This window comes from Harpia harpyja, chromosome 14, assembly GCF_026419915.1.
Source record: "Harpia harpyja isolate bHarHar1 chromosome 14, bHarHar1 primary haplotype, whole genome shotgun sequence".
Lineage (NCBI taxonomy): Eukaryota > Metazoa > Chordata > Aves > Accipitriformes > Accipitridae > Harpia > Harpia harpyja.
The window spans coordinates 13,844,595-13,869,733 of record NC_068953.1 but is presented as its reverse complement, the minus strand read 5'-3'; the positions used below and the strand labels follow the sequence as shown (position 1 = coordinate 13,869,733).

The following is a 25,139-nucleotide window of genomic DNA, read 5'->3' as shown; positions in this document are numbered from 1 at the left end:
CACTGTTCCAAAAATCCCCATCTACTTTAAACTGCATTTCATATATGAAAGACAGTACACTCACTTCTTGGGATACCAGTGTGTGGCAGTAAGGGCCCTCCATATCTCCACATGTTGAAGGATAACTCTGTTTTGTGCAAGATGTATTTTATATATATCAATTTAACAAGTAAGGCTGTAATCAGAAAGGCACACAGTTGGCATTCATAGGATAAGGACACCCTGGAACAATTAGGCCTTGATGCTTTAAGGATGCTTTTTGTGCATTGCCAACTTGGCAAGGTCCATCAGAGAGAAAAGGAACATTAAGGATAATTGGACCTAAGAAATGTAGGATGTGACTGACAGAAAGAAACATCCTGCTCCAGAAGGTGCCAAAGGCTGGATGATTGCCAAAGAAGCATGAACTGGGGGAAAGGCAAAGGTGGCAGGGGGAGATCGCAACCTCCAACTCAATTCCAGGCTGGAAGAACTTACCCCCCCACACCTGCAAGCAGCATGCATGCTAATCTACATAGCAAGCGAGGCTAATTTGAATATAACTGACCAATAGTAAACGAAATGATAACTACTAACTAATGAATGTAAATTTAGGTGGGTTTTTACTAATCAGGTACAGAATAAATATATTGTTTTTCTTTGGTGTGTTGTGCTAGCTTTCTGGAATTACCACCTAGCACCCATCTTCATGCAAATATGAAATAATGTCTCTCCTGAGTGTGTGATTATTGGCTCATTGCACACCGGGAAACAAATCTGCTTTTTGGACAACACACATGCATGTATAATTTTTCTGTATTCAGTAACAAAAGGTGGGAATTGATGGACTTACAGCCTCATTCCCTTGTACAAGTGTGATGCTTGCACAGACTTGCTAGCTTAGAAACATGGCAACTCATCAGAGTTTCCTGGAGTGTGGATTTGAGAAAGGACACAAGAAGATATGGCTGAATGCAGGAGATAAAAATGAGACACCCAACTTCCATGATCTCACCTGCAATCCTGTAATACCCCAGCTAGTAAAGGATGCCAAGGAACTTGTGAGTAACCAAGAGACCTTCTACCCCAATATCAGATGCTTTGAATCTTGCGACTGAAAAAAAAAAAAAGAAAATTTCAACAGTGGACTAAACTACCTAGAAAGGGATGCTGTGTGGTACACTCTGACAAGTCCAGCAGCAATAACCACATCTAGATTTAGCAAGGAACCCCTGAGAGACTCCTCTTTGTGGCACTACTAAACTACTGTGTGAAGCTACAAGAAACAGCACGTCCCACCAGGAGTTGTGAGGTCAGAGCCTAGAAAACACATGGAAGCAACGCAGACACTGTCCCTGCTCCCACACTTTGGGAGCCCACCTTGCAGTACCAGTCAATCCAATCAGTGATCACAAGTTCTTTGGCAGCCACATACAGGAAGAAACAATGGGCAGGGTCCTGTGAGCCCCATCCTAGACAGCAGGCTAAAGACCTCAAACACACTGAGCTGGTGTTTGTGAATAACAGAAGGGGCCAGACAGCAGGGAGAACTATCAGCGACAAGAGAAACATCTGTGCTAGAAAATACATTGCTATCAGCTTTTGCTAGAACACATGAAAGATCAGACACTTTCTAAAGTGTGTGTACATTGTGTTTCCACTGTGGGCCAGAGGGAAGTGATGGGGGGGTGGGAGGGGGTTTGGACCCAATGACCTCTAGAGATCACTTCCAACCTCAACCATTCTGTAATATGTGGAAAAAAGAGAAATGTTAGAGGCCTTCGATCTCCTGGAGTCCAAGCAATGATAGATTGACTGCTCTGTCAGTTGGCTTTGCTGTGCTCTGCAGGTATGACAATGTCTTTGCCAACCTGGGAAGCCATGCCACACCACCTCAGTTTCTGTAGTGGTTCCTAGGTGGTACTTCTGGCACTGAACTCTCCAGGTTTTTGCTCTCAAACTGAGATACCATCTATAGTTCATGCAGCCTGAACTAGGGATGTGAATCTCCAGGTTATCTGATGCAAGGAAGTGATGTACTTAATAGGCTGCAACAGGGGACTGTTCATTTGGACAAGGTTGTGTTCAGCAGTGGGTCCCATCTATAGCACAGCTCTACCTCCCTTTCTGCACACTGAAGTACAAATCCCAGGTCAGGTGGGCCAGATGTGTCTGGCACATAGGATCTCAGTGCAAAGGGGTACGGTGCAGTGCTGCAAATGAGTAAACTGTTGACCTGTATGATGGCAGCCAAGCGATTAAGGCTCCTGATTATTTTGTGGTAATGGAAGAAACAGGTCTGCCATCCAACAGGAGCAGCCCATACGTAGGTAATGTTGGACTGGCGAGGATTAGGCAGAGACATTGACCATGATGGTAGAGCCATCCTGACTCTTTGCCAAGGAGCATGAGTGCACTGGATGAGGAGGAATGGAAAAAATAATTGGGGGTGTAATAGGGAGCCATGGTGAAACCTTCAAAGGTGTCATGGGAGAGACAGGTATCTGTTAGTTTTATTAAACTCTTTGTAGTTGAAAACTGAGAAAGAGGTGATGCCCATCACTTTATTAGACAGGAGTGACAGAACATCTTGGGTTTCTCCTCTCCCGTCCTTGTTACTGACAGCAGAAGCAGGCCAGACTACTTCCTGAGTGCTGGTGTGGCTGTGTCCTGGGGCCAGGTAAAGCGAGATCCATTTGGATATACCTTTCCTATGCACACAGACATGAAGCAGTCAGCTGGAACTTCCCAACAGTGTCAGCATCCTATTTGACCCAGCATCTAGTGCTCTGCACAAATTAATTCATCTTCTCAGAGCACTGGGATGTCCGCACAAATGTGTTCCATTCACTCTCTAGCCCTCACTGTGCTTGCCAGGTATGTCTCCTCAGCAGTCTTCACCAGTGCCAAAGTATCTGGGTTTTCTCACTACCTGAGATCCTGCATTTTCAACTACACCACACATACACCACAAAGTAGCTGAACAAGTATTACTTTTTGGGAAACCCCAAGCAGAATTATGGTGCCCAGTGCTACTGGGGAGATAGGCTTCAAGCAGCTACTCAGATTTTGCTGCTAACATTACAGACCATTTGATAACTATTTCCAATGTAACTAGTATGTGAGACACCTAAGTTCAAGTTTTCAACTGCTCAGAGCTGCAACACTGGATAGCTCAGAAGTGGGCCAACTTTCTGAAGTGTGGTTTGACAAAAAGGAGATTAGAAATACTTGATTTGCCATGCACACAGGTGGCTGTGGGCTCACAGGCTGGACCAGTCTTGTTCTGCCATGCAAAGATACAGCAGTGAAACTAAGCATGACTGCTGTAATTTTGTTCACATTGCATGTTTGACATACCACATCCGCTCATACAGTAGTTTATTCTCAGCTTCATTTAACGAGGTCATGATATCTACCTTCAAGCAGCAGGTATGGAGGAAGCCTGTCAAACACCTAGATTTTAAGGCCAGGACAAAATTGCTCAAACATGTTCATAGCAACATTAAGACTTGAACCCACAGTTTTGACTATTCTTACCTTAGAAAGAAAATTACTCTCATCTGAACATCAACATTCAGAGCACCTGAAGTTGCAGATATCTACTTTATTGACACTGGTACAGCAGCAGAGTGACAGAAAATGTTTGTCTCTATGAATGGAAGATTACTTCCTACCAGTGCAGCTCTACTGCAAATCCACAGCTGGAAAGAAACTTTCTGTAAGTTCTGGTTATCCCAGAGGAAGCTCATTTTTCACTTCCTATCACCACCTGGAAAGGAGAGGCTTTGTTTAGTCCACACATGTCAAGATGAGTCTTTTGGTCCCTAAAATCATCTGTCTCAATGCACCATCCAGCTAGGATGTGCAAGTGGAGCCCAGGTCAATGTAGCCGTATCTGTAACCCTTAAGACCACACATCATCAAATGTCACGCTGTCGGACTGATGGGTTGAAATGGAGAAACATATCTGTTGGCTTTTCTGAAGTGCTACTTTACTGTTGCAGTGCTTAAACAATCTCCACACCCATCCTCGGGGACAAGGAGTATCCTAGCATTTCCAAAAGTGAATGGAAAGCATGGAAGGGAGTTAAAGGATGTATTGATCCATTGGATCTATTAAAAGATTTAGGCATTGCAATGCTTAATTTTTAGGCCTCCCAGAGCAGAATCCAGAACTCATGCCAGGTGCTCAGGCTCCACATATACTGCACAGCATCAGGCACCTCAAAGCAGGATCTGAAACTATAGCATATTGCAGAGAAAGTTGCCCATCGTCAGTATGTTCAACCTGCCTTTACCTGGGGATACCGAACAGGAGATATCTGAAATCTTGCCTCTGTCTGGGCTTTCAATTCAATTAGAGATTCAGCATTCCCTCTACAAGGTAATCTCATATCTAGAAACTTTGCTCAGGAACCTGGACTCAGCCTTCCAAGTGCCTCCCCTGGGGTCTTGGCAAGATACCCTGACAACCACTAAGGAGTCAAAGCCTTTTATTGGAGCATGGCATTAAGTGACTCACTGAAAGTTATACACCAGCCTCTGGCAAAAACCAACATTATCTATCGAGTCTCAGGCCACAGCCTTCAGAAGAAAGCATGATCTCCATAGCGTCTCTTCTAGAATTAAAATGCTGTATGAGTAAGAGGATGCTGTGGGTAAGCAGAAGGCAGCCTGGAGCCAAGGTTCTCCATTTCCTGGATACATGCTCTAGGCACCAGTAATTTTTCCAAAACATAGACTGAGGGTATTTTACCTCCAACCATGGAGCTAGACTAGTGCAGTCGAAAGATGTTACATCTGCTCAGATGACACTAGGAAAAATAGGCTCTAGATCTTGTACCAAACAGTCTTGGGTTGGAGATAGACAACTGCCCAGGAAGTTCAGCTAAGGACACAGTCCTGCTGCATATTTCTCAATCAGAACGTTAGTTCTGCCTAAGGCTCACAGGAAGGTTGTTTCAGGAATGTTCAGAGTTAGGTTGGCTCTCATTACTTTCACTTTATGAGGCAGTTTCTTAAATCTGAAACTAATGTGATGAAACTAGCCAAAATGCTCATGCTCGGCACAAGAGCCTGAAATGCCAGAGTCATAAAATCATAGTATCACAGAATGGTTTGAGCTGGAAAGGGCCTTCAAAGATCATCTAGTCCAAAACCCCTCCCATGGACAGGGACATCTCTCACTAGATCAGGTTGCTCCAAGCCCCATCCAACCTGACCTTGAACACTGCCAATGATGGGGTATCCACAGCTTCTCTGGGCAACTTGTTCCAGTGTCTCACCACCTTCATCATAAAATAGTTCTTCCTTATGTCCTACCGAAACCTACCCTCTTTCAGTTTAAAACTGTTGCCCCTTGTCCTGTCACTTCAGGCCCCGGTAAAAAGTCTTTCTCTGTCTTTCTTATAAGCTCCTTTTATATATCGAAAGGCCAGAATAAGGTCTCCTTGGAGCCTTCTCTTCTCCAGGCTGAACCCCAAACCTCTCAGCCTTTCTTCAAAGTCCCTTCCTTCCAGAGCTGTCCTTTCTTAATGGTGGCTATAGCCACCAGCAAGGCACAAATCTACTGCCTGACTTGCTTGAGCAAACAGTACAAATTGCACACCTGCCTCCTGCAATAAAGGCTTACCTTTGTAGAAGGGACTTCTCGGGTTTTAGCTCTGAGCTTGTTTACTTGACTCTCAGCAATATCTGCCCTTTCCTCAGCCTCTTCTAGCTTATGCTGTGCTTTTCTGAATTTGGAGAGATTAGTATTGGCTTGTTCATCCTGAAATGGCAAAGCAAAAGGAACTAAAAACCACCTGGCAACATGCTGGGGCACAGAGCCAACTCTTAAACTGACATTCCTAGAAAATGGCAAATAAGTATTCGCTTCAGTTTAGTGACTCACAGCTTCCTCAGCTTGTCTTTTGTAGGATTTGATTTTCATCTGCAGTTTATCTACCAGATCTTGTAACCTCATCATGTTCTTCCTGTGTTCTTCATTCTGTGGAAAGGGAATGTGCAATTATACGTCCTTGGGAGACAAAACATGAGGAGAATTGCTTTCTATTTATACCCACCTGGAAAGTAAGCTCTTTGACACGCCGTTCATATTTGCGGATGATTTTCATAGCCTCTGCAGATTGTTTCCGTTCTTCTTCCAGCTCAGCTTCTAACTCTCGGATCTGGTTAATCAATCAACAATTGACTTGAGCCCTCACACACGACTCAGAGAAGAAAGGTATCTTTGACACCCATGTTCAGTGCTGGTACCCACCCTGGCCTCCAGCTTCAAAAGTTGTTTCTTGCTTCCCTTCAGTGCCAACTGCTCAGCCTCATCCAGACGGTGCTGCAGGTTCTTCACTGTCTGGTCCAGGTTCTTTTTCATCCTCTCCAGGTGGGCACTGGTGTCCTGCTCCTTCTTCAGCTCTTCTGCCATCATGGCCGCCTTGGAAGGGAGATGACACAAGAAACTGGAAGAATGTGAAAGAATAGTGCAGGCTGTGTACCATCTGAGGACTTATTCCTGGTTCCTGCTGACCATTCCTGCCACCGCATTTCCTGCTTTGTTTTTTTTCTGTGACATGACAGTGGCAGAAACATGATAGGAAATAGTAGGAAAAAGGATGGGAAAACATCTGCCTTGCTGCACACGTGGAGCTTAGAACGACAGAAAGGATAAATGCTCTGTCCCACTGTATGGTCGTTACTGTGAGCTTCATTGACACCCAGGAGCCGTGGGGTACAGCAGGAGCCACAGCAAACTTGGGAGTAGGGCATGGCACAGCTGGAAGGCTTCTCTGCATAACACACGTGGAGTGTGATGGAGTCTGCATGCTGTGCCTTAGTGCATGCCCTGTTATTGCCACCATAGCCTGGATGGCTAGTGTTAGAAGGCAGAAAATAGCTTAAAATAATCTATGCTATTATTTAAGACAAAACTAAGATATATTTTGCTCTCAAACATTTGATTCCTATACAATCAAATTAAGCATTTTGGTGAATTACTGAGTGACATTACTTACAAATAATGTAAAATTCAACAAATTGCTTTGGCAGCAAAATACCTGAAAAGTCTAAATTGAAAAATGTGAGAATAAAATAACAACATTAGAAATTATATATATCTATACAAATATATATATGTGTGTGTATAATTCATTGTAATGCTCTATTTCTGTTTTATTCAAACAGAATACAAATGATCTAATTTTTTTTTTCATTTTCATGAGCAACTGGACAAGTTTTCCTTTATTTTAACTCCAAATAATGTTTTTAAGTGTTAAGATTTTGTTTTGGTCCCATGCATCAAAAATTATTAGCAGGTTGGGTCCCACGATACACCAGCCCTATCACCTGGCTGAGCTTCACTGGCCTTGCACAGGAAGATATAGCACCAATTTTGAATGGAAATTCATAATTCTCATTTGAAAAGTTCTTAAATAGGATTTTGAAAAGATACATATTTAAATACATTAGACTCTTTACTGGTTTCAATACTGCAGGATTTTTTTGTGGTTTACATTTTCACGCAGCACAGAAGAAAGTTATTTGTTTTAGACTGACTAAATGTGGGTTTAGTTCATTATGATGTTAACAGCCCCAGTAAATCATCTGTCAGCAAGACAAGTTCCCTGTTGCTCTAATCCTCCCCTGACACATAGCCTCTTCAACCAGGCCCACAGACTGATTCTTTGTCCAACTTGTGACAAGAGTATTTACAGTAATTCCCAGCAGCAATGCCATTGGGAAGTCCTGAAAATTTGAAAAAAAAAAAAACCACAGTAATATCCTCACATCTGTGATTGCCTTCTTTGCTCTTTCTTCAGCATTTTTTGCTTCATTAGTAATATCTTCCATCTCAGTTTGGATTTGTGCCATATCACTTTCAAGCTTCTTCTTTGTATTAAAAAGGCTGGTGTTCTATGAAGGAGAAAAAGAGAGGCTTTGAGTGTCTCTTTGGTCTCTTACACATAGAGAACAAGAATTACTATTCATTCTTACTCTGTGAATCTCTGGACCCAAAAATATGTCTGTCTTAGCAAAGCAAACTACCTGGGTATGGAGAAGCTGCATATGTTCAGTGGCATCCAGAAGCTCCTGCTCAGCCACTTTTCTCGACCTCTCTGTCTGCTCCAGGGCTGCCTGTAGCTCCTCAACTTCAGCCTGCAACAGGTTTGCTCTGCGCTCCACCATGGCCACCTGCTCCTTCAGGTCCTCCTGTGTCCTGAGAGCATCATCCAAGTGCAGCTGTGTCTCCTAAATATGAAGAGCCAATTTTTGTCCTAATGAATTTCTCAGGTACCATGGTTAAAAATAAATCAACCAGAAAGGTAAACCAAGACCTTGAGAACTCCTTGGATGCTGTGCAGGTGTTTCTGTGCCTCGGCAGCCTGGCGGTTGGCATGGCTCAGCTGGACCTCCATTTCATTCAGGTCTCCCTCCATCTTCTTCTTCAGACTTAAGGATTCACTTCTGCTCCTGATCTCAGCTTCTAAAACACCCTGCATTGTCTCCACAGTCCTTTGATGGTTCTTTTTTAACTGGCTGATCTCCTCATCTTTCTCAGCAATCTTTCTGTTGATTTCTGATTTAATTTGAGTCAGTTCTCGGTTGACACCAAGGATTTTGACCTCTTCATGCTCAAGAGCTGCCTTTAAAAGAAAAAGGGAAAAAACAAAACCAAAAGTAACATTTCAGAGAACATAATCATTGTGATGTTACTCAGTGAATTCACACAACTTCCTGAAGTTTGTGGCAATCAAACTTGCACACAGCCACTGCCCAGGAGAGAGAATAGAAAGCTGTTCAGACTGCTCTCTACTTCTTCAAGTAATATTTAAACTAACTCACCTCTGCCTCTTCCAGAGCTAACCGCAACTCAGATTTTTCTACTTCAGCTTGCTTTTTGGCTTTCTCAAGGTCTCTGATCATTTTGCCATTTTCAGTAATTTGTTCAGTCAGATCAGCTATTTCCTCTGTGAGATAAGAATGACATCAGCCTGTGGTAGCCAGAGAAGTTGAACTCTACTTTGTGACTGTGTTCAACACCTCTTTTGTATACCTGCCTATATACATATGTATACACATACGTACATGTGTACACAGTTGTATATGTGTATGTATATGTATGCACAGATAAAAACAGATACAGCCAACTCATGCAGGATGACATAAACAACAAGGGCATTGGTGTGGTTTCATAGCCCTCCTTACAGACAGCCTGGAAGATACCTGCATGTGTTTATGTCTCTAGATAGGCCATCAGGATAACACTACAGGTCTTGTCATTGTACGTTCACAGTGCATCTGTAAAATTCACTTTCATAAACTGTACAGCCTCTTGAGGGCACCACCTTTATCTGGGAGTGGCACCTAAATGCCCTTGATCTTATGTCTCTGCAGCAGATAATGGAGAGCCAGGACATTTGCTTTATTAGCTTAGTCACTTAGTCACACTTGCTTGACAGCTTTTGGTGAGACATTTATATTCTCCATTAAAATGGAAAGAACAGTAATGACAGAGTCCTGTAACTTAGTGTACCTCCTGCAGACACAAGCATGCTTGTAGAGCGTGCCTTGTTGTGGTAGGACTGTGAACAGCTAATGGGAAACCAGAGCCAAACACTTACGCTTTAGAGTCTTGTTTTCCCGTTTGACTGTTTCAAGCTGATCTAAGGTTTCCTCACAGGCATTTTTCACTTTGAAAAGCTCTGTGTTCAGCAAGCGCAATTCTTTGGAGAGACCTTCCCGCTCCAGCTGGCTCTCCTCATACTTTCCCTTCCATTCTGCCACAACCTGAAAGACATCATGTTTCATTTCCTGCTAGTACTGAAAATGTTAAATTTTTTTGTGGCTATTTTCTGCACTAGATAAATACCTCAGTCTCTGAAAACATGACAAATTCCTATTGGCACGCTCTAGAGGATCTTATAACCATTAGACTCAACTTGATTTCAGTAGGGAGTATTAGTTTGGCCTTCTAGGAAGGCTAGACTTAAAAGATACTGTGCTCACTTATCACCTTATCGAAGTTCTGCTGTTTCTTGTCAAGGGCAGCTGCCAATGTGTTTGCTCTCTCTACGTCCACTGTCAGATCCTCCACCTCCCCCTGCAACTTCAACTTCATCTTCTCCAAGGAGGCACACTTTGAATTCACACTCTCCGCCTGCTGCCCTGCTTCCTGGAGACGCTGAGAGAGTTTTTTCCTTAAGGAATATAAATAAAATAAGCATATAATTCAAAAAATCAGTGTATTATGTACATAATTTAATAAGTACAATATCAGATGTCATTTTTTTAATTAAGTGTATATGCAAACACCAATAAAATCATTTAGGTCTGGCTACTAAAAGTAGCTCTATGTTCTGCACAACGTAGATAACATCTGGACAGTTCATCTCATGTATCACATACTTGGCCTCCTCCAGCTCCTCCGTGCGCTGAATAGCATCCATCTCATATTTGGTTCTCCACTGGGCCACTTCACTGTTGGCCTTGGACAGGGCACGCTGCAGCTCCCCCTTGGCTTCCTGCTCCTCCTCATATTGTTCCCGGAGCAAGTCACAGTCACAGCGTGCTGACTGCAAGGCATGCGCCAGGGCATTCTTGGCCTAAAAATTACCCATAATATCATGTATTTATGTTAGCTGTGATCAGCAGGTGACCCCATGACCTTGCACACTAAAAATATGGTCACTGCAGAATGGGCAGAAGACAAAAAGCCAGAGGTTTATAGGTGTTCAGGCAGCTATCTTCAGCTGCAACCAACTTTTCTCAGCTCTACCACTAGAAAAGACCAAGACTGATGTTTTCACCTTGGCACATGCTGTAGCTTTTCTTTCCTGGGACTACAGAAGCAAAAGAACTCACATAGACCATGGCATTAAAGTTAAAAAACATGTGAAAAAATTCACCAAAATTGAAACCACTTTTAACGTGTCAAAGACCTCCTTAGCAAAGCACTTAAACACAGTGCTCACTGTACACATCCTGCCCAGTAGTAATTTTATTGTGTTAGACTGTAGGCAACAATACCTACAAACTTCCAAAAGTGTTCTTTAAATAAACTGAGGCCCTAATACATTTTGAAGGACATGCTCAGTAGTTAACACTACCTTGATCTCTTCCTCTAGCTGCCTTTTCAGTTCTTCTATTTGCTGTGTAATTGCCTGCTTGCTTCTGGACAGTTGCAATATTATGGTTTCTTTCTCTTCGAGCTGACGGCTTAGTTCACCTGTGACAAGAAAAGACAAGTTTCCAGTACTGTCCAGATTAAGCATCCTGAAAACATTCATATATAAATAACAATCAGTAACAGACAAGTCGAATCACACAATGTTGTTTATCTTATCAGTTGTTACCTTTATGGATATACTTTTACCATTCTTATTTTACCATCCTCATCGCATATATTTTTTTACCATGTCATCTTTACTCTTAGCATAATGCAGGGTTTAGTAATGAAATTATGAGACAGATATAAGTCTCCTGCAACACTTACCTATTCTATCTCCTTCAATGTTATTCCTATTCCGCTTTAATCATGAGTTTTACTGTTCATTCAGACTTCCACATACACATGCTTAAACCACAATTCTCTCAGCTTTAACTACTTAAGCACATAGTACTTAGTTTCTCTACCGTTTCAAACCCTCCTTTCTCTTTCCTTTCTTGTTATCCCTTCTAAATTTTTTCTATACTGACTTCCTTTTTAAAAAGAACATTAGCGAAACTGGCAATCCTGTCTCTAGGTCTAGATGTTTCCCTTTAAGTTGTATCACTCTTTCTAGCTTATTCTGTGTTTTCTTCCCATTCCTTTTCACCGCATCTTCTACTAAACACTTCAATACTCTCCACCGCTTTGTACAGGTTTAATCAATTTGTTCTGCTTTCCTACCCTTGTTATCAATGTTTACTTTCTTTATTCACCTGCTCTGGAAACCTCCTCCTCTCTGCTCTGCATCTGCTGTGTTACTGTAAGTCTCTGGTCATGCTTGGCCCACATAGGGAACTTTCCTCTTTTTCCCTTTTCTTTCATTTCTCCTAAACCCACTTCATAATACTTAGTAATATTCTGTACTATCTCCACAACTGATTCCAGGTAGGTTTCCCTACTTTTTTCCACACAGGCATTTGCAATATATAGTGCAGTGTGTTTGGGCACCCAGTGCTACAAGGAACCTGATTCATCGCTGCTGCTGCCAGAGGACCAGAGCTACCTGTGCTCCATCAGGACTGGGTGACTGGCACATTGTATTTTGTCCTGCCTATATTTAAGCAACTCCCCATCATCTCCCAACTTATGGATTAATATTAGTGCTGCCAATGTCATTTTTGCCTTACCTATCTGTTGGACAATTTGACTTAAGGCAGTCATCAAGGAGGCCGTAGAATGATCCCTTGGTGCATTATGTTTAACCTGGCCAAGAGCTGGTGTAGCACAAAGGCTACTCAGTTTACTTATTTCATTCCTACTTTATTAAATGTTTGCAGCAGATTCTAAAAGCGCCACAGTCCAACCCACAACTGTACTTTCTTTCAGTGGCCCAAGATCTGCAGCTGTCTTACATCCTCTGGTGTCATTTCTTTTAATGTAACAAGACTAGTTTGATCTGCAGTACCTCTCTGTCATGGGATGGTGGTAGTAGTCATTGTATATGCTGCTATTACCACCTCCTCTTCTTTTTTCCATTCATATCTATTATCCCAATAAGTGTTTTCTCCTGACTCCCTGTCCTGGTTTCAGCTGGTATAGAGTTAATTTTCTTAGTAGCTGGTACAGTGTGTTTTGGATTTACTGTGGGAATAACGTTGATAACACACTGATGTTTTAGCTGTTGCTAAGTAGCGCTTATCCTAAGTTAAGGATTTTTCAGTTTCCCATGGCCTGCCAGCAAGCAGGTGCACAAGAAGCTGGGAGGGACCATGGCCAGGACAGCTGACCCAAACTAGCCAAAGGGATATTCCATACCATAGAACTGCTCAGTATATAAAATGGGGGGAGTTGGCCAGAAGGGGCAGATTGCTGCTCAGGCATCAGTCAGCAGGTGGTGAGCAATTGCATTGTGCATCACTTGTCTTTTCTTGGGGTTTTTTTTGTTATATTCCTTTTCATTACTATTATTATTATTGTTGTTGTTGTTGTTGTTAGTATTATATTTTATTTTACTTTAGTTATTAAATTGTTCTTATCTCAACCCATGAGTTTTACTTTTTTTTTTCCAATTCTCCCCATCCCACTGGGATGGGGAAGGGAGCAAGTGGCTGTGTGGTGCTTACTTGCTGGCTGGGGTTAAACCAAAACACTCCCATTCTAATTCTTCATCACTTCCTGCAGATCAGCAGCTCTTTTTCATTTTTGCATCCCAATCTGCTTTTTTGCAAGCATCTAATTTTAGTTTCACATTTTTTTATGATCAGGTCCCTTTGGAGCTCTCCCTTGCTCTGGGGTGAACTATTGCACAGTATATTTTAATTATTCAAAATGCTTCTGTTGTTTTTCTTTTTCTAAATTCACCTGATTCTCTAATTCCAATTGTATCCCATATTACATTTTTGAGCCACTAGATGATACTCTTTTTCTAGAAACAAATTTGCTTTAGAAAATTTGCATACTTGTTTCTTTTAAAACACAATTTTCATGCTGAAGCAGTATGATTTTATGCTGTCACACTGGTTCAACTGACACAAAATGCTTTAGCAGCTTCCTGTAATTGGTCCTGTGATACAAGAGGTATATCCTAAATTTTCACTTCATAAGCTTTACAATAACTGGAAAACATTTATTCTACATCACCCTGTGTCCTGTGGGCTGAAGTAACACCTCTCTCCCTTCTTGGAGAGGTGCCTATAGCCCATGCTGTCATCTCTAGCATTCTTGAGTCTTCTTGTAGCCCTCCAATATTGTCTTTTTCAGACTTTTCCTGAGCCATTTTAGATTTTTTCTCAAGCTTTCAATTTCATTCTAAGATTCCCCTTGAGCACTATGCACAATGACATTACAACAAACTGGTCAGATTTATAGAAAGATTTTGCAAGCATGATCACTTCAAAAAGATCATTCAGAAGAAGAAAGAATTTGGTTACGGTCTGTGTGTTCCCACATGACATTCTCCATCAAAAGGTATTGTAAATTCATTTTTCTTTGATAAGGGATAGAGATGGGGGAGTCACAGATCACAACCACTATTTGTTTAAACACCTTTTATTAATTAAGTTGCTACAGTTATTAGCCTTGAGCTGTTATCAATGCCAGGCAACTCTGAACACAGCACATTCACATATGTCTTCACAGCTCACTCATACACACATTCACCCGTATCTCCCTAGTAGGAGCAACACCTGGAAGGCCAACCCCAGTTCTCTGCTCAGAAGGAGAGGATAAAACTGACAGGCCAGTGCTTGGTCAGAAAGACCCTCAGGGGCACCTGTTTTCATCAGGTGGTATGTATAATCAATCCTGTAGTCTTTGCATATGGCAGCCACCACCCTCTTGGATGTGGTTTGTCCCAGTTATACAACCCATTGTTGATGTTGGTGTTTGCCAAAAGCCTTGGGCTGATTTGGCAGGTCTTGGTGTTCTGAGTTTGGCAGTTCTTGTGGGTTCATCAGGACCACTAGCCCCCAGAGATTACAAGATTTTGGGAGACACTCACATGCTATGCCCTCTGTGGTCTGCTGTTTCCTTGTAACTATATCTCCATCCATGCACAGATGTGCCTATAGAGCTCATTCCCATAAATTCATATAAATTCACATAAAAAGGGTTTTCATGGCAGGTGTAGCCCTATGGCTCAGCTGCTAGAACAGTATATGCCAGCACTCCCTGATCTGCTATTGTGTAAAATCCCTAAAATTCAGAAGGTTAGTTTAGGCCAATTTAGTGGCATTTTAATTTGAGATGTCTTGTAGCCAGCCAGACCAAGGAGCATTCACACTCGTCACTCACACCGTTCCAAGAAGTCTGCGTGGGAGCAGTAACAAGCTTCATGAAGGTAGCACACACACAGATACTGTACACACAGTGAACATGTGCACTCTTGGGAGGAGAAAGCGCAGTTCTAACAGGTTGCTCAAATCATTTGGGACTGCCCCAAATTCCCAGTCCCCCTGCATGGAATAAGTGAGCTGTGTCACATCATTCTGCAAATTATTTACCCAAGCAAATAATGTTTGCAACTGGCATATGAACTTTAAAGTGTCACTCATGAACTCATTTCATTTGATTTATTCTAATGTTGTCTGTGCCTGTATCTATGAGTCTGGAAGTAGAATACACACCTTGGGAACAATTAGGTCTCACTCATGGTACATGTTAGAGGGTCTCTCTGCTACTGAAGGGAAAAAATATCCCCTCAGCAGATCTTTGTGCCTTCCTTACCGGACTCTGTCTGGAGCTGGGCTTTTTGTATCACCATCTCATTCATATTTCTCTGGTTTTCCTCAAATTTGGCTTTCATATCTCTCATCTGGTCTTCCAGGGTGTGGTACATTTTTTCCAGATTAGCCTGAAAGACAGTAAGAAAGTGGAATCTGTGTACGTGTGTTTGTATTGCATTGAATTCTCACCAGAATGGAATATTGCCAGTTCAAGTATTTCACTTATAAAGAAACACCTTGGACTTAGTAATGGTCTCTGTACTACTGGCCAAGTCGTCAATCTCCATCTTCAGCTCACTCTTCTCCTTCTCCAGCTTCTGCTTCACTCGTTGCAGGTTGTCGATCTGCTCCCCAAGCTCAGCTGTGCTGTCCGCGTGCTTCTTCCGCAGGGCGGCAGCTGTGGCTTCGTGCTGCAGCGTGGCCTCTTCGAGGTCATGGCGCATCTTCTGAAATTCTGCCTCACGCTTCTTGTTAAGTTCATTTTGAGCAGTGGTGGCTCCTCCAGCCTCTTCAAGTCTTTCACTGATTTCCTCAAGTTCATTAGCCAGCTCATCACAATGCTTGTCTGCTTTTGCCCGCATCGCTTTCTCACTCATAGTCTCCTCTTCCAGCTCTGCAACACGGGCCTATATAATGAGGAAATAGCACATCAGGAATTAATAAGGGAACAGATAATTCAATGCTTAGGTTAACATGTAACTGTCATAGTAGAATACCAAGCCCATTGTTTTGGAGACTATAAATAAAACAAAGTCCCTTTGAATTTTACTGTTTTGCCATTGTAGGCGAAGGCTTACCACAGAAAAAGACCTATGGATCAACTCATACCAACTTTAGCTCACAGCTTTCTGTTGTGTGGAGAAAACTATTGCAATGTAACAAGGTAATTACTGTGACTGGGTCAGAGATTTTATCAGTTACCAACTGTGGTCAAGCATTATTCAACGCTACTACAGTTTAAACAAGCAAACAGTAATGATGAAGTAGTTACATTAAGTCTCTTGCCTGCAATTCTCTGATCTTCTTCTGCAATCGAATACCTGAACTCTGCTGTTCCTCAATTTTATTTTGCATCTGGTTAAATTCAAAGTCTTTCCTGTGAAGGAAATGTTCTTTTAATAAAAAGAAAATATGTCCAGTTAAAAACAAATAATAAATGTCACTAATTTTTTTTCTCATACTTCCTTAATTTTTCATCTAAATGTTGTTTATCATTCTCCAGACCCATTATGGTTTCTTGGGCGAGTTTCAAGTCTCCCTCAAGCTTTCTCTTTGCTCGTTCAAGATCCATACAAACTTTTCTTTCCTGTTCTAAAGATCCTTCAACCTGTAACAAGCATATATAAAGATGACCAATGGAACAACTGAAGAATCTGCCCCTTCTCCTTGTGTCCAACATGCTCACATGGTTCACTTGTTGCTCCAGCTTGATCCTAGCTTTGGTGAGGGTATTAACTTTTTCCTCCTCAATTTGCAGGTCGTCCAGTGCCTGCTGGTGGGCTTCTTGCAGGGCCGCCTTCTCCTTGACTAACTTCACAATAGTCTCATCCAAACCTGTCATTTCTTCAGTTAGATTTTTAACCTATTATAAGGCAAAATACTTGAAGGTCACTAATAATTTTGGCTTTTATATAGGCTAGTGATCACACAAAGGCAATAAACTCGTTGTTAGACTACCAAAGAGACTTAATTAGTTGCATTATATGGTTAAACTATATAATCTCTCTGGTTATATATCAACCCTTCTGAAGTCACAAAGCAATTCTGAACTTTCATTTTAATGTATTTTTGTATGCTTATGGGTTGGTTTTCCTGCACAATGGAGGTGATCAAGTTTAACACCAGGCCCATAGATGTCCTTATACAACACTGTGTTACTGTTCAAGTTGACTGCACCTTTACATCCTATATATAGACAGAGCAACTATTATTAAACATTAAAATAGCAGAAATAAAAAGTACCTTGTTTTCTGTGGCATGCTTTTCTTTTTCAGCCTTGGCCAGTGTTAACTCAAGGTCATCAATATCTTTCTTCATCTCAGAGCATTCATCCTCCAGTTTCCTCTTTCTGGCTGCCAGATCAGCATTTATCTCCTCTTCATCCTCCAGTTTTTCCATTACCTCCTTTATTCTTGCTTCCAGCTGGAATTTTGTTTTGATCAGCTGGTCACATCTTTCTTCAGCATCAGCCAAATTTTCATTTTCCTTTTTATAGAAAACAGAAGTGTGTTTCATTGTCTGAAACACGTTAGAACTGACACTTGCAGAAATCACCTGCTCATTATGCAATTGGAACATGAAATAACAGAATTTCCATTCAGCCCTTTCCTGAACACTCAGGCAAAACTGATGTAATCTGAGGAGCCAAAAATGGTTTAAAATTACGTACAGTTTGTACTTGCAGCTGCAGGTCCTTCTTCTCTTGCACCAGAGTCACCATTTTTTCTTCCAGTTCTTTCCTCTTGGTTTCTGATTTAGCCAGTTCTTCTTTCATTCTCTCAAAGTCTTCCTTCATCATGGCCATTTCTTTCTCAGTTTCCACACTTTTTAAGAGGGGTTTTATCTTGAAGTACAACTTCATCCAGGGCCAGTGCTTGACGTTCATGAATGCACGGATGTTGTACTGGAGGCAGAAGATGGACTCCCTGAAATCAAAGTGATTCATCAGTACTGTGAAAAAAGCACATCTTTGAGAAACCAGACCTCACAGAAGACACACACCTTCGGTCTAACATTCTTTTCAATTCAAGTCTCCTGAGGTATCCCCTGCATAAAGCCTGTGTCTGCGTGATCACTTGTCCTAAGCAATCATCTCGCATCTCCTCCAGGACACCTAGCAAACCTGCCTTGAAGAACACCTGCAATCAAAGAACAGAGATCAGTCCTTGCTTGGCTCATATTGCAATGCAATGAATGATTTGTCATTGTGTGGAAAAATTAAATGTTTACCTTAGTGTGTCCAAATTTGTACTGAGTATGATCTATCTCAATGGAAGACAGCAACTTTTCACACGCTTTCTTGCTGTCAATAAACTGTCCTTCTGGAATGACACCAACATTCAGAAGGCGGTATCTGATAAAATAAAGGAAAAAAGCTTAACCATTGGTATCATATTAGTGCACAGGATGCTACAAGAACAGCTGTCACTTTGAAGTTACAGAGGAAGGCTGAGTCTGACTCACATCTCCAGCCTTAAATAGCAAACTAGTAAGAAGCAGGTCTGTTCAGTAGGTTCCCAGCATGTGTTACAGCCCTCACTGAGACTGAGGGCATGGACAGTCTGTTCTCTGGACCTGAGAGACTCTGCTCATCTGTGTCACAGTCATTTACACTAATCTAGGGGGCCAGCTCACTGGCTTAGCTGTAAGTTAAAAAAACAAATGGATTTTAAGAATAGAGGGACTGCTGCAATTATCTAATCTGACCTCCTGCATAACACAGGCACACAGTCCTCCCAGTGCCTTGTTCATCCAGCCCCATCTTGTGATTAATCTAGTTCTTGTTTTTAAAAAAAAAAAAGAAATTTCAATCTTATTTGAATCCTTCAAACCTTGAGAGTGTCCCAGGTAAGCTATTCAACCTCACTGTAGGAAAGGTATACTTCATTTCTACCTTGACAACATACTTTTTCAGGTCCCACCCTTGGACTCTTGCTTTAAGTCTGTCTTTTAGACGACAGGTTCCTGCAAATTCAGAAATCTTTACACCTGTAGGTTTTCTACACCACAAACAAATCATCTGTTAACATACAGTTTCATGAGTTAAATAGTTCGATTTAAATCTCTCACTGCACTTGAGTTCACGTTTATCCTGCAGCTCTTTTCTGAACCATATTCAGCTTCTTGCATTCCTCCTTAAAGTATGTAAACCAGAATTAGACATAGTGTCTAGCAACGGACTTCCTAATCCTACGCTGAAAGATTATTCCACCCCCTATTCTTTTCAGCATGCCTCTCTTTACCCATACACAAATCCGCCCACCCACATCACTGCCTTGGGAAGTCTTCTTCAGTTAGTGCCCAAAATGCCACTTCTGCCCTTTTCAATGTCCCTGCTCTCCAGGATACCCTGTTCAGTGCTGTAAGTGTGGTGTACTTCCTTTGTTCTTAGAGATCTGACCCTAAATTTGCCTTTTTTCAAATACAATAAGCAGATGAACCCAGCTGGGTTGCCCTAAATTTAGCAACCCTTTATAAATGTCTTATTTGCATGGCAAATTTTTTGGTTGTGGGTTTTTTTATCTATAAATTAATGTAGCTAAGGTGCTGTAGAAATGTTAGTGTATAGAATGTTAGCCCCATACAAAATGAGAGTGCAATGTGGAACTCATTTAGATGTCCTACTGAAGTCTGTTTTGTTAATGTAGCTACATTTGCCAGTCAAGCTTCTAATTTCTCCAAAAAAGTCGTATCAGGTTTAACACAATTTCCTTCCAGTAAAATCATTCTAGTTCTAATTATTTAAACAACATTCTTCAAACGTCTACTAGATAGTGGTTAAATATAGGATGTAGTATAGACCACCCTCCATATTCTTGCTGAAATAAGCTTCTGTCAAATTTGAGAATTTAAGCAAAGAATACCCAAACATTCAGATGAACATGAATGAAATGAAAATAGGTTTTGGTATATGGTATTCAGGAAGGCATTTGGGTGGGCACTGCCCACACAGACCCTCCTATTAGATACGGCTTCTTACTTTCCATAGCTGTTAAATATTAATATAGTCTTTTCCTAAGAACTATATCATTGACTTGTTTAGCATGACTCTTCTCTCAAATGAATTGGGCTCCATGCAAACACAAGAATGTTATTACAGACCTTTGTTTAAAATCCCCATATAATATCTTGTTAGGAAATCCTTTCCTGCAGATTCGAATGCCTTCCAGAACACCATTACATCTCAGCTGGTGTAGAACAAGCTTGTGATCCATCAGGCCTATGACAGAGCAACATTGGTATATACTGATTTTTCTAGCATTGGTCAATTGGTCTTTCTGCCAATTTCTAATCTATGTTTTACAAATTACCTGGGGTCTTTGTTTCATTGGGAATAATACAACGCACAAAATGAGGATGAGTTGTTCGCAAGTTGGACATCAGCTTATTTAGATTTTCCTGTAAAAAAGAGATCATTTGCAATGTCTAGCTTACTTCAAGACATAATGCAAATATTGTCAATATGATTTGACTCTGACGAAAAATAAAAATTCAAAAGTTTTTCCTTAGTTGTGTAGTGAATATTCTACAATCCTGTATAGGCATCAGCAAAGTAAATGGCTACTAACAGTAGATACAACTTTCCTCCTATCTTAAAATGAAAATATGTCCTTAGTGGTTAGAAGCTAATCATAAGAGCTATTAAACAGGCCAAGGATGGAAAGAAATTAATGATATTCCAGGATACCAATAGTGGTCTTTCTTGATCAAACAAACTTTTGATCAAATGAATGAATGAGTTGAGTTGTTGTTTTTATTACTTAGATACATTAGTTATGTATATTTAAAAGTGAATTGAGCCACAAAATCAATGTTTGTCTATGACATCATAAGTCATCTGCTCTGCAGGATAGTTTTTGTTAGTATTGCATTTCTTCAGTCATCTCATACAATAATGACATACTCTGAGTATGGCCCATGTCACAGCCAGGTGGATGCTGGACTCCTCATCCTGCCAGGAAGGGCTGAGGCTGTTCCTGGCCCCAGGATATAGATGTGCCACAGCACCATCAAGGGGCTGCAACATGTAATTTGTGTTGCCCACACTGACTGCAAGGCACTGGTTGCCACACAATGCCCGTACTCAGAGAGACACATCCTGGAAGAAGCCAATTACAGCCAAATAAGGGAAGGATGCTGTTAGCACCAAAGGTCAAAGGTAAGAACTGTGCAACCTGATCAAAGCACATGACTTTCCTACTCCACCATCATCCCATTGGACCTCATCAGCAAAGCAGAATTCAACCTAACCTTTACCAGATCCCAAAGCTAACTTTCCACAGTATCATATGGCAACAGAGAAAGTGGGAATGGTGAACTAGTGCAGGCAGGTCTGACAGGACTGCCTTCTCGGCATTCTTCTGCAGCTGACCCATGCTGGGCCAGAGAACACACCTACCCGAAAGAGTACAGAGACAGTTTGGAAGGAAGAGCCCTTTTTCTTGGTTCCTTTCTTCATAATACCACCACCTGCAGCTGGAAAATGAGATGACAGTCCAACTGAGGCACTGCTGTAGATCCCATTGACAGCATTATAATTGTGCATCTAATACATAAAGCACAAATACTGACTCAACACTGATTCAAGTCAGGTGATAGCTACAGTTGGAAAAACCAGACAGGAAGCATAATCCTCTGATCTTACCTTCATTTATGGAAGCAAAGGTGGCATAAAGATTGCATAAAATTTTTGTAGATGATTTCTGATACAGCCCCACAACAGTTTCGTTCAGGGGGTCTTTGTTCTTCTCCAGCCAGCCAGTGATGTTGTAGTCCACTGTGCCAGCATAGTGTATCAGGGAGAAGTGGGCCTCAGCCTTGCCTTTGCCAGGCTTGGGCTTCTGGAAGTTGTTGGACTTGCCCAGGTGCTGGTCATAGAGCTTGTTCTTGAAAGAGGTGTCAGTTGCCTTGGGGAACATGCACTCCTCTTCCAGGATGGAGAAGATACCCATAGGCTGAATAGAAACAAGGTGTTTTCAAATAAGATGAATTCAAGTTATAATAATATGGAGTGAAAGAAATGCTAAAATTAAAGTACTAGAGGTATTTTATAGAGAATTAGCTTGGGAGGAGCAGGTAAGCAAGATTTTCTGTGAACAGTTGGCAAGATATTCAAAAGCACCAGATTTTCATAAATAAGAGTTTTGAACTACCCAGACATTGGATAGAAAACAAAGAAAGCCAAGCAAAAACTGTGCAGTAACTTCTTGGAATACAGTAGTGACTTCTCCTTATCCAGAAGGAGCAAAAAGCAAGCAGACATGAAGCTTTCTAACATTTGAATTTACCTGAGTAGAAAATCTGAGGAGGAACCAATATGCAAAGACAGAAGACAACTGCGGTAAATATGACAATGAATTGACAATTTATAATGATCTCGAAGAAAGAAAGAACAGAGAAATAAAAGCAATGTCTTTTTAGAAAGCAGAATACACTTCCAGTCAGTGGATAATTAATGAGAAGGGTTATGTTTAAAGGAAGGAAGGAGGTAAGGAGACCTGGAAGCTTCACAGAGATTGTATTGAAGGCACTCAGTGCAAACACTCTCGAGAACCCCTTCCAAATCTGATTTGTGTGATTGCACAAGCTGCACAAGAAACTCACTTTTTCTATAAGCTCAATGCAAGCAGCCAGGTCCATCCCAAAGTCAATGAACTCCCACTCAATTCCTTCCTTCTTGTACTCCTCCTGCTCCAGCACGAACATGTGGTGGTTGAAAAACTGTTGCAGTTTCTCATTGGTGAAGTTGATGCACAGCTGCTCAAAGCTGTTGAACTAATATTTGAGTAAATGTGTTAATACTGTTAAACTGACTCAAATCAATTTATTTCATAGAGATGTCAAGGCAAGGTCAGCCAGACTATCCCTGAAGAGTTTTGATAATAGCATAAAGGATATATCACAGGTGGTCCAGGCTTACAGAAAAGTTGTGCTGTGCCGCACATGGTTGATGTAGCCTGCATTGGCGATGTTTTTGGGTGACCCTAATGTCACTAAATACAGATTCTGTGGGGAGGGAGACAGCAGCTTCATGGCTATGCTTCTGCCGTTTCTTTTCTCTTACAAAGTGGGTGATGAATCTACAAAGGCAGAAGCAGCTTCAGAGACATTTGCCCTGTTCTTGAGGGCTGCATTGGGGTGAGGAGAAGGAAAGGTTGGAAAAGTCAAACAAAAGGAAAAAAAGCATTTAAGGACAGCCAGAAGTCTAAGAGTGCTATTTAAAACCAAACCTCAAAAATCTCAAAGCCAGCAATGTCTAAGACCCCAATAAAGTGCTGTCTTGGCAGCTTTGTATCCAGTTGTTGGTTGATGCGCATCACCATCCACAAGAAGAGTTTTTCATAGACTGACTTGGAAATGGCATTCACTGCCTGGTGCACCTGCAGGGAGATGGTTCACACAGCTGTGTCAGGGCACTGCTCATGCATCTTCAGAATAAAATACCCCTCCACCATGCACAGATACAGTCAGCCCATAAAGTACACTAATAGGCCTTAATGGTCCTGACCATCCTCAGCTGTGACCTGCACCCACTCCTGTCCCTTAGGGACAGGACAGTCCCTGCTGTTCCCTGACACTCACCTGATCTGCTGTTTGGCCCTTCATGACATATTCATTTCCCACTTTGACCCGGGGATAGCACAAAGCTTTTAGCAAGTCTGCTGAGTTCAGGCCCATCAGGTATGCTGCTTTGTCAGCTTCTGTAAAACAAAAAAAAAAGCTGAAAGACTTTCTTCTTAGCTGGGACAGACAGAATGCATTGGAGCTAGCCAGAGCTCACTCTGAAACCTGGCAAACTGGTTGGCTTTACTCTATTCACAAAGCTTGACCAACATTCTCATTTACTTTTCCAAATAGTCTTATAGGGCTGGTCCTCATGATTGAGTGGCTATGGCAGCCCCAACAGGTGTGGTAAAACCAGTGAATGCATTGGTGATGGGACAACAGAGTGTTTTTCCCTTTGAGCCACTTCTCCACAATATCACACAAGCAAAACAAGTCTGGATGTGTTACCAGAAACTGGCAAACACTACAGTAACATGTCCCAGGCACACGGTCCTTCAGCAGAGCCACCAGGAATAAAGTGGATGCAGAAAGTGAATCTACAGGACAAGGTAAGTTGAAGGTTGAACCTCCTTTTTATGTTCATCAGGAAACAATTGCTTCTTTCCTGGAAGAATCCTTGCATTTCTAGTGAAAAATGGTATGAAAACAGTTCAAAATACGTCTCTCCAAGCCATGAAGGTATTACCTTCCGTGCCATCTGGCTCTGCCTGCTCCTCACGTGGTTTCTGCTTGAACTTCATGTTCCCATAGTGCAGGATTGCCCCTGTCAGTTTGTAAATCCCCATTCTCTCATCAGGGCTGAAGCCCAAAATGTCAATGGCTGCCTGCACACCAGATAGATCAGCTGATTATAATGGTGGTGATGGTAAAAGTGATACTGTGTCTCCTTGCTAAATGTACTCACATCTGTGGCAACAAGCTCCTCCTGGTCATCAATGCTGGCCACGGAAATCTCCCCTTGGCTGATGAAGGGGTAGTCATATGGGTTGGTTGTGATGAGGAGCATCTCTGAAAAGCAAATGAAGGAGTGAGAGACAGATCCTGGCAATGAAAATGGAACAATGGCTCAGCAAGGTTTTACAGGCTCTTTTTCCTTTTGCATCCCTAAACTCTTGGGTTTTTATTAACAGACAAGAAAGACAGAGTAAAGCCATTCATCTGTGTTCCACTGGATGAGCAGAAAGTCCCAGGCAGGTTCTCAGTCCTACCAGTTTAATACACTGTGAACCGGGAGCCGAACACTCAGCACTGGCAGACAAGGAACAAGGGCCATCCAAAGAAACAGCTTTTAAGAAAGATACTTTTAGGTAAGACTCATACGTGCTTATCATCATACATGACATATACTAATCCATCCTGAATGCCCCTTGCACCCACTGGTGTTGTCTGCTGGTGCACATAAGTAATACAAACATGTGTGTTTATCTCCATCTAATTGAGGCCAAAATTCACAATTCATTTTCAGTCCTGAATCCTATGGCAGAGTAAGAGGAGAAGGGAAGGTG

The 25,139-nt window shown here is 41.7% G+C and overlaps 1 protein-coding gene across 2 annotated transcripts in view; it reads right to left on the bottom strand.

Annotated features, from left to right (window-relative positions):
* Window positions 1–3,571: 3,571 nt before the first annotated feature.
* Window positions 3,572–25,139, bottom strand: part of LOC128150604 (myosin-3-like) — a 43,416-nt gene continuing 21,848 nt past the window's right edge. Inside the window, exons 7-37 of one of the 2 annotated variants that reach the window (XM_052806940.1) lie at window positions 24,539–24,642; window positions 24,320–24,458; window positions 23,650–23,768; window positions 23,298–23,447; window positions 22,672–22,842; window positions 21,713–22,022; window positions 21,467–21,543; window positions 20,379–20,466; window positions 20,170–20,287; window positions 18,298–18,421; window positions 18,070–18,206; window positions 17,738–17,993; window positions 17,311–17,553; window positions 16,754–16,930; window positions 16,530–16,675; window positions 16,354–16,444; window positions 15,585–15,974; window positions 15,350–15,476; window positions 11,085–11,203; window positions 10,384–10,580; window positions 9,992–10,175; window positions 9,600–9,765; window positions 8,821–8,945; window positions 8,313–8,621; window positions 8,023–8,226; window positions 7,765–7,890; window positions 6,245–6,415; window positions 6,048–6,152; window positions 5,876–5,971; window positions 5,615–5,752; window positions 3,572–3,751 (exon numbers count right to left, since the gene is read on the bottom strand). In XM_052806940.1, coding sequence (XP_052662900.1) covers window positions 3,728–3,751; window positions 5,615–5,752; window positions 5,876–5,971; window positions 6,048–6,152; window positions 6,245–6,415; window positions 7,765–7,890; window positions 8,023–8,226; window positions 8,313–8,621; window positions 8,821–8,945; window positions 9,600–9,765; window positions 9,992–10,175; window positions 10,384–10,580; window positions 11,085–11,203; window positions 15,350–15,476; window positions 15,585–15,974; window positions 16,354–16,444; window positions 16,530–16,675; window positions 16,754–16,930; window positions 17,311–17,553; window positions 17,738–17,993; window positions 18,070–18,206; window positions 18,298–18,421; window positions 20,170–20,287; window positions 20,379–20,466; window positions 21,467–21,543; window positions 21,713–22,022; window positions 22,672–22,842; window positions 23,298–23,447; window positions 23,650–23,768; window positions 24,320–24,458; window positions 24,539–24,642 — 4,931 coding nt within the window. In that variant the 3' untranslated portion in view covers window positions 3,572–3,727. The other variant, XM_052806942.1, reaches the window with a different exon arrangement.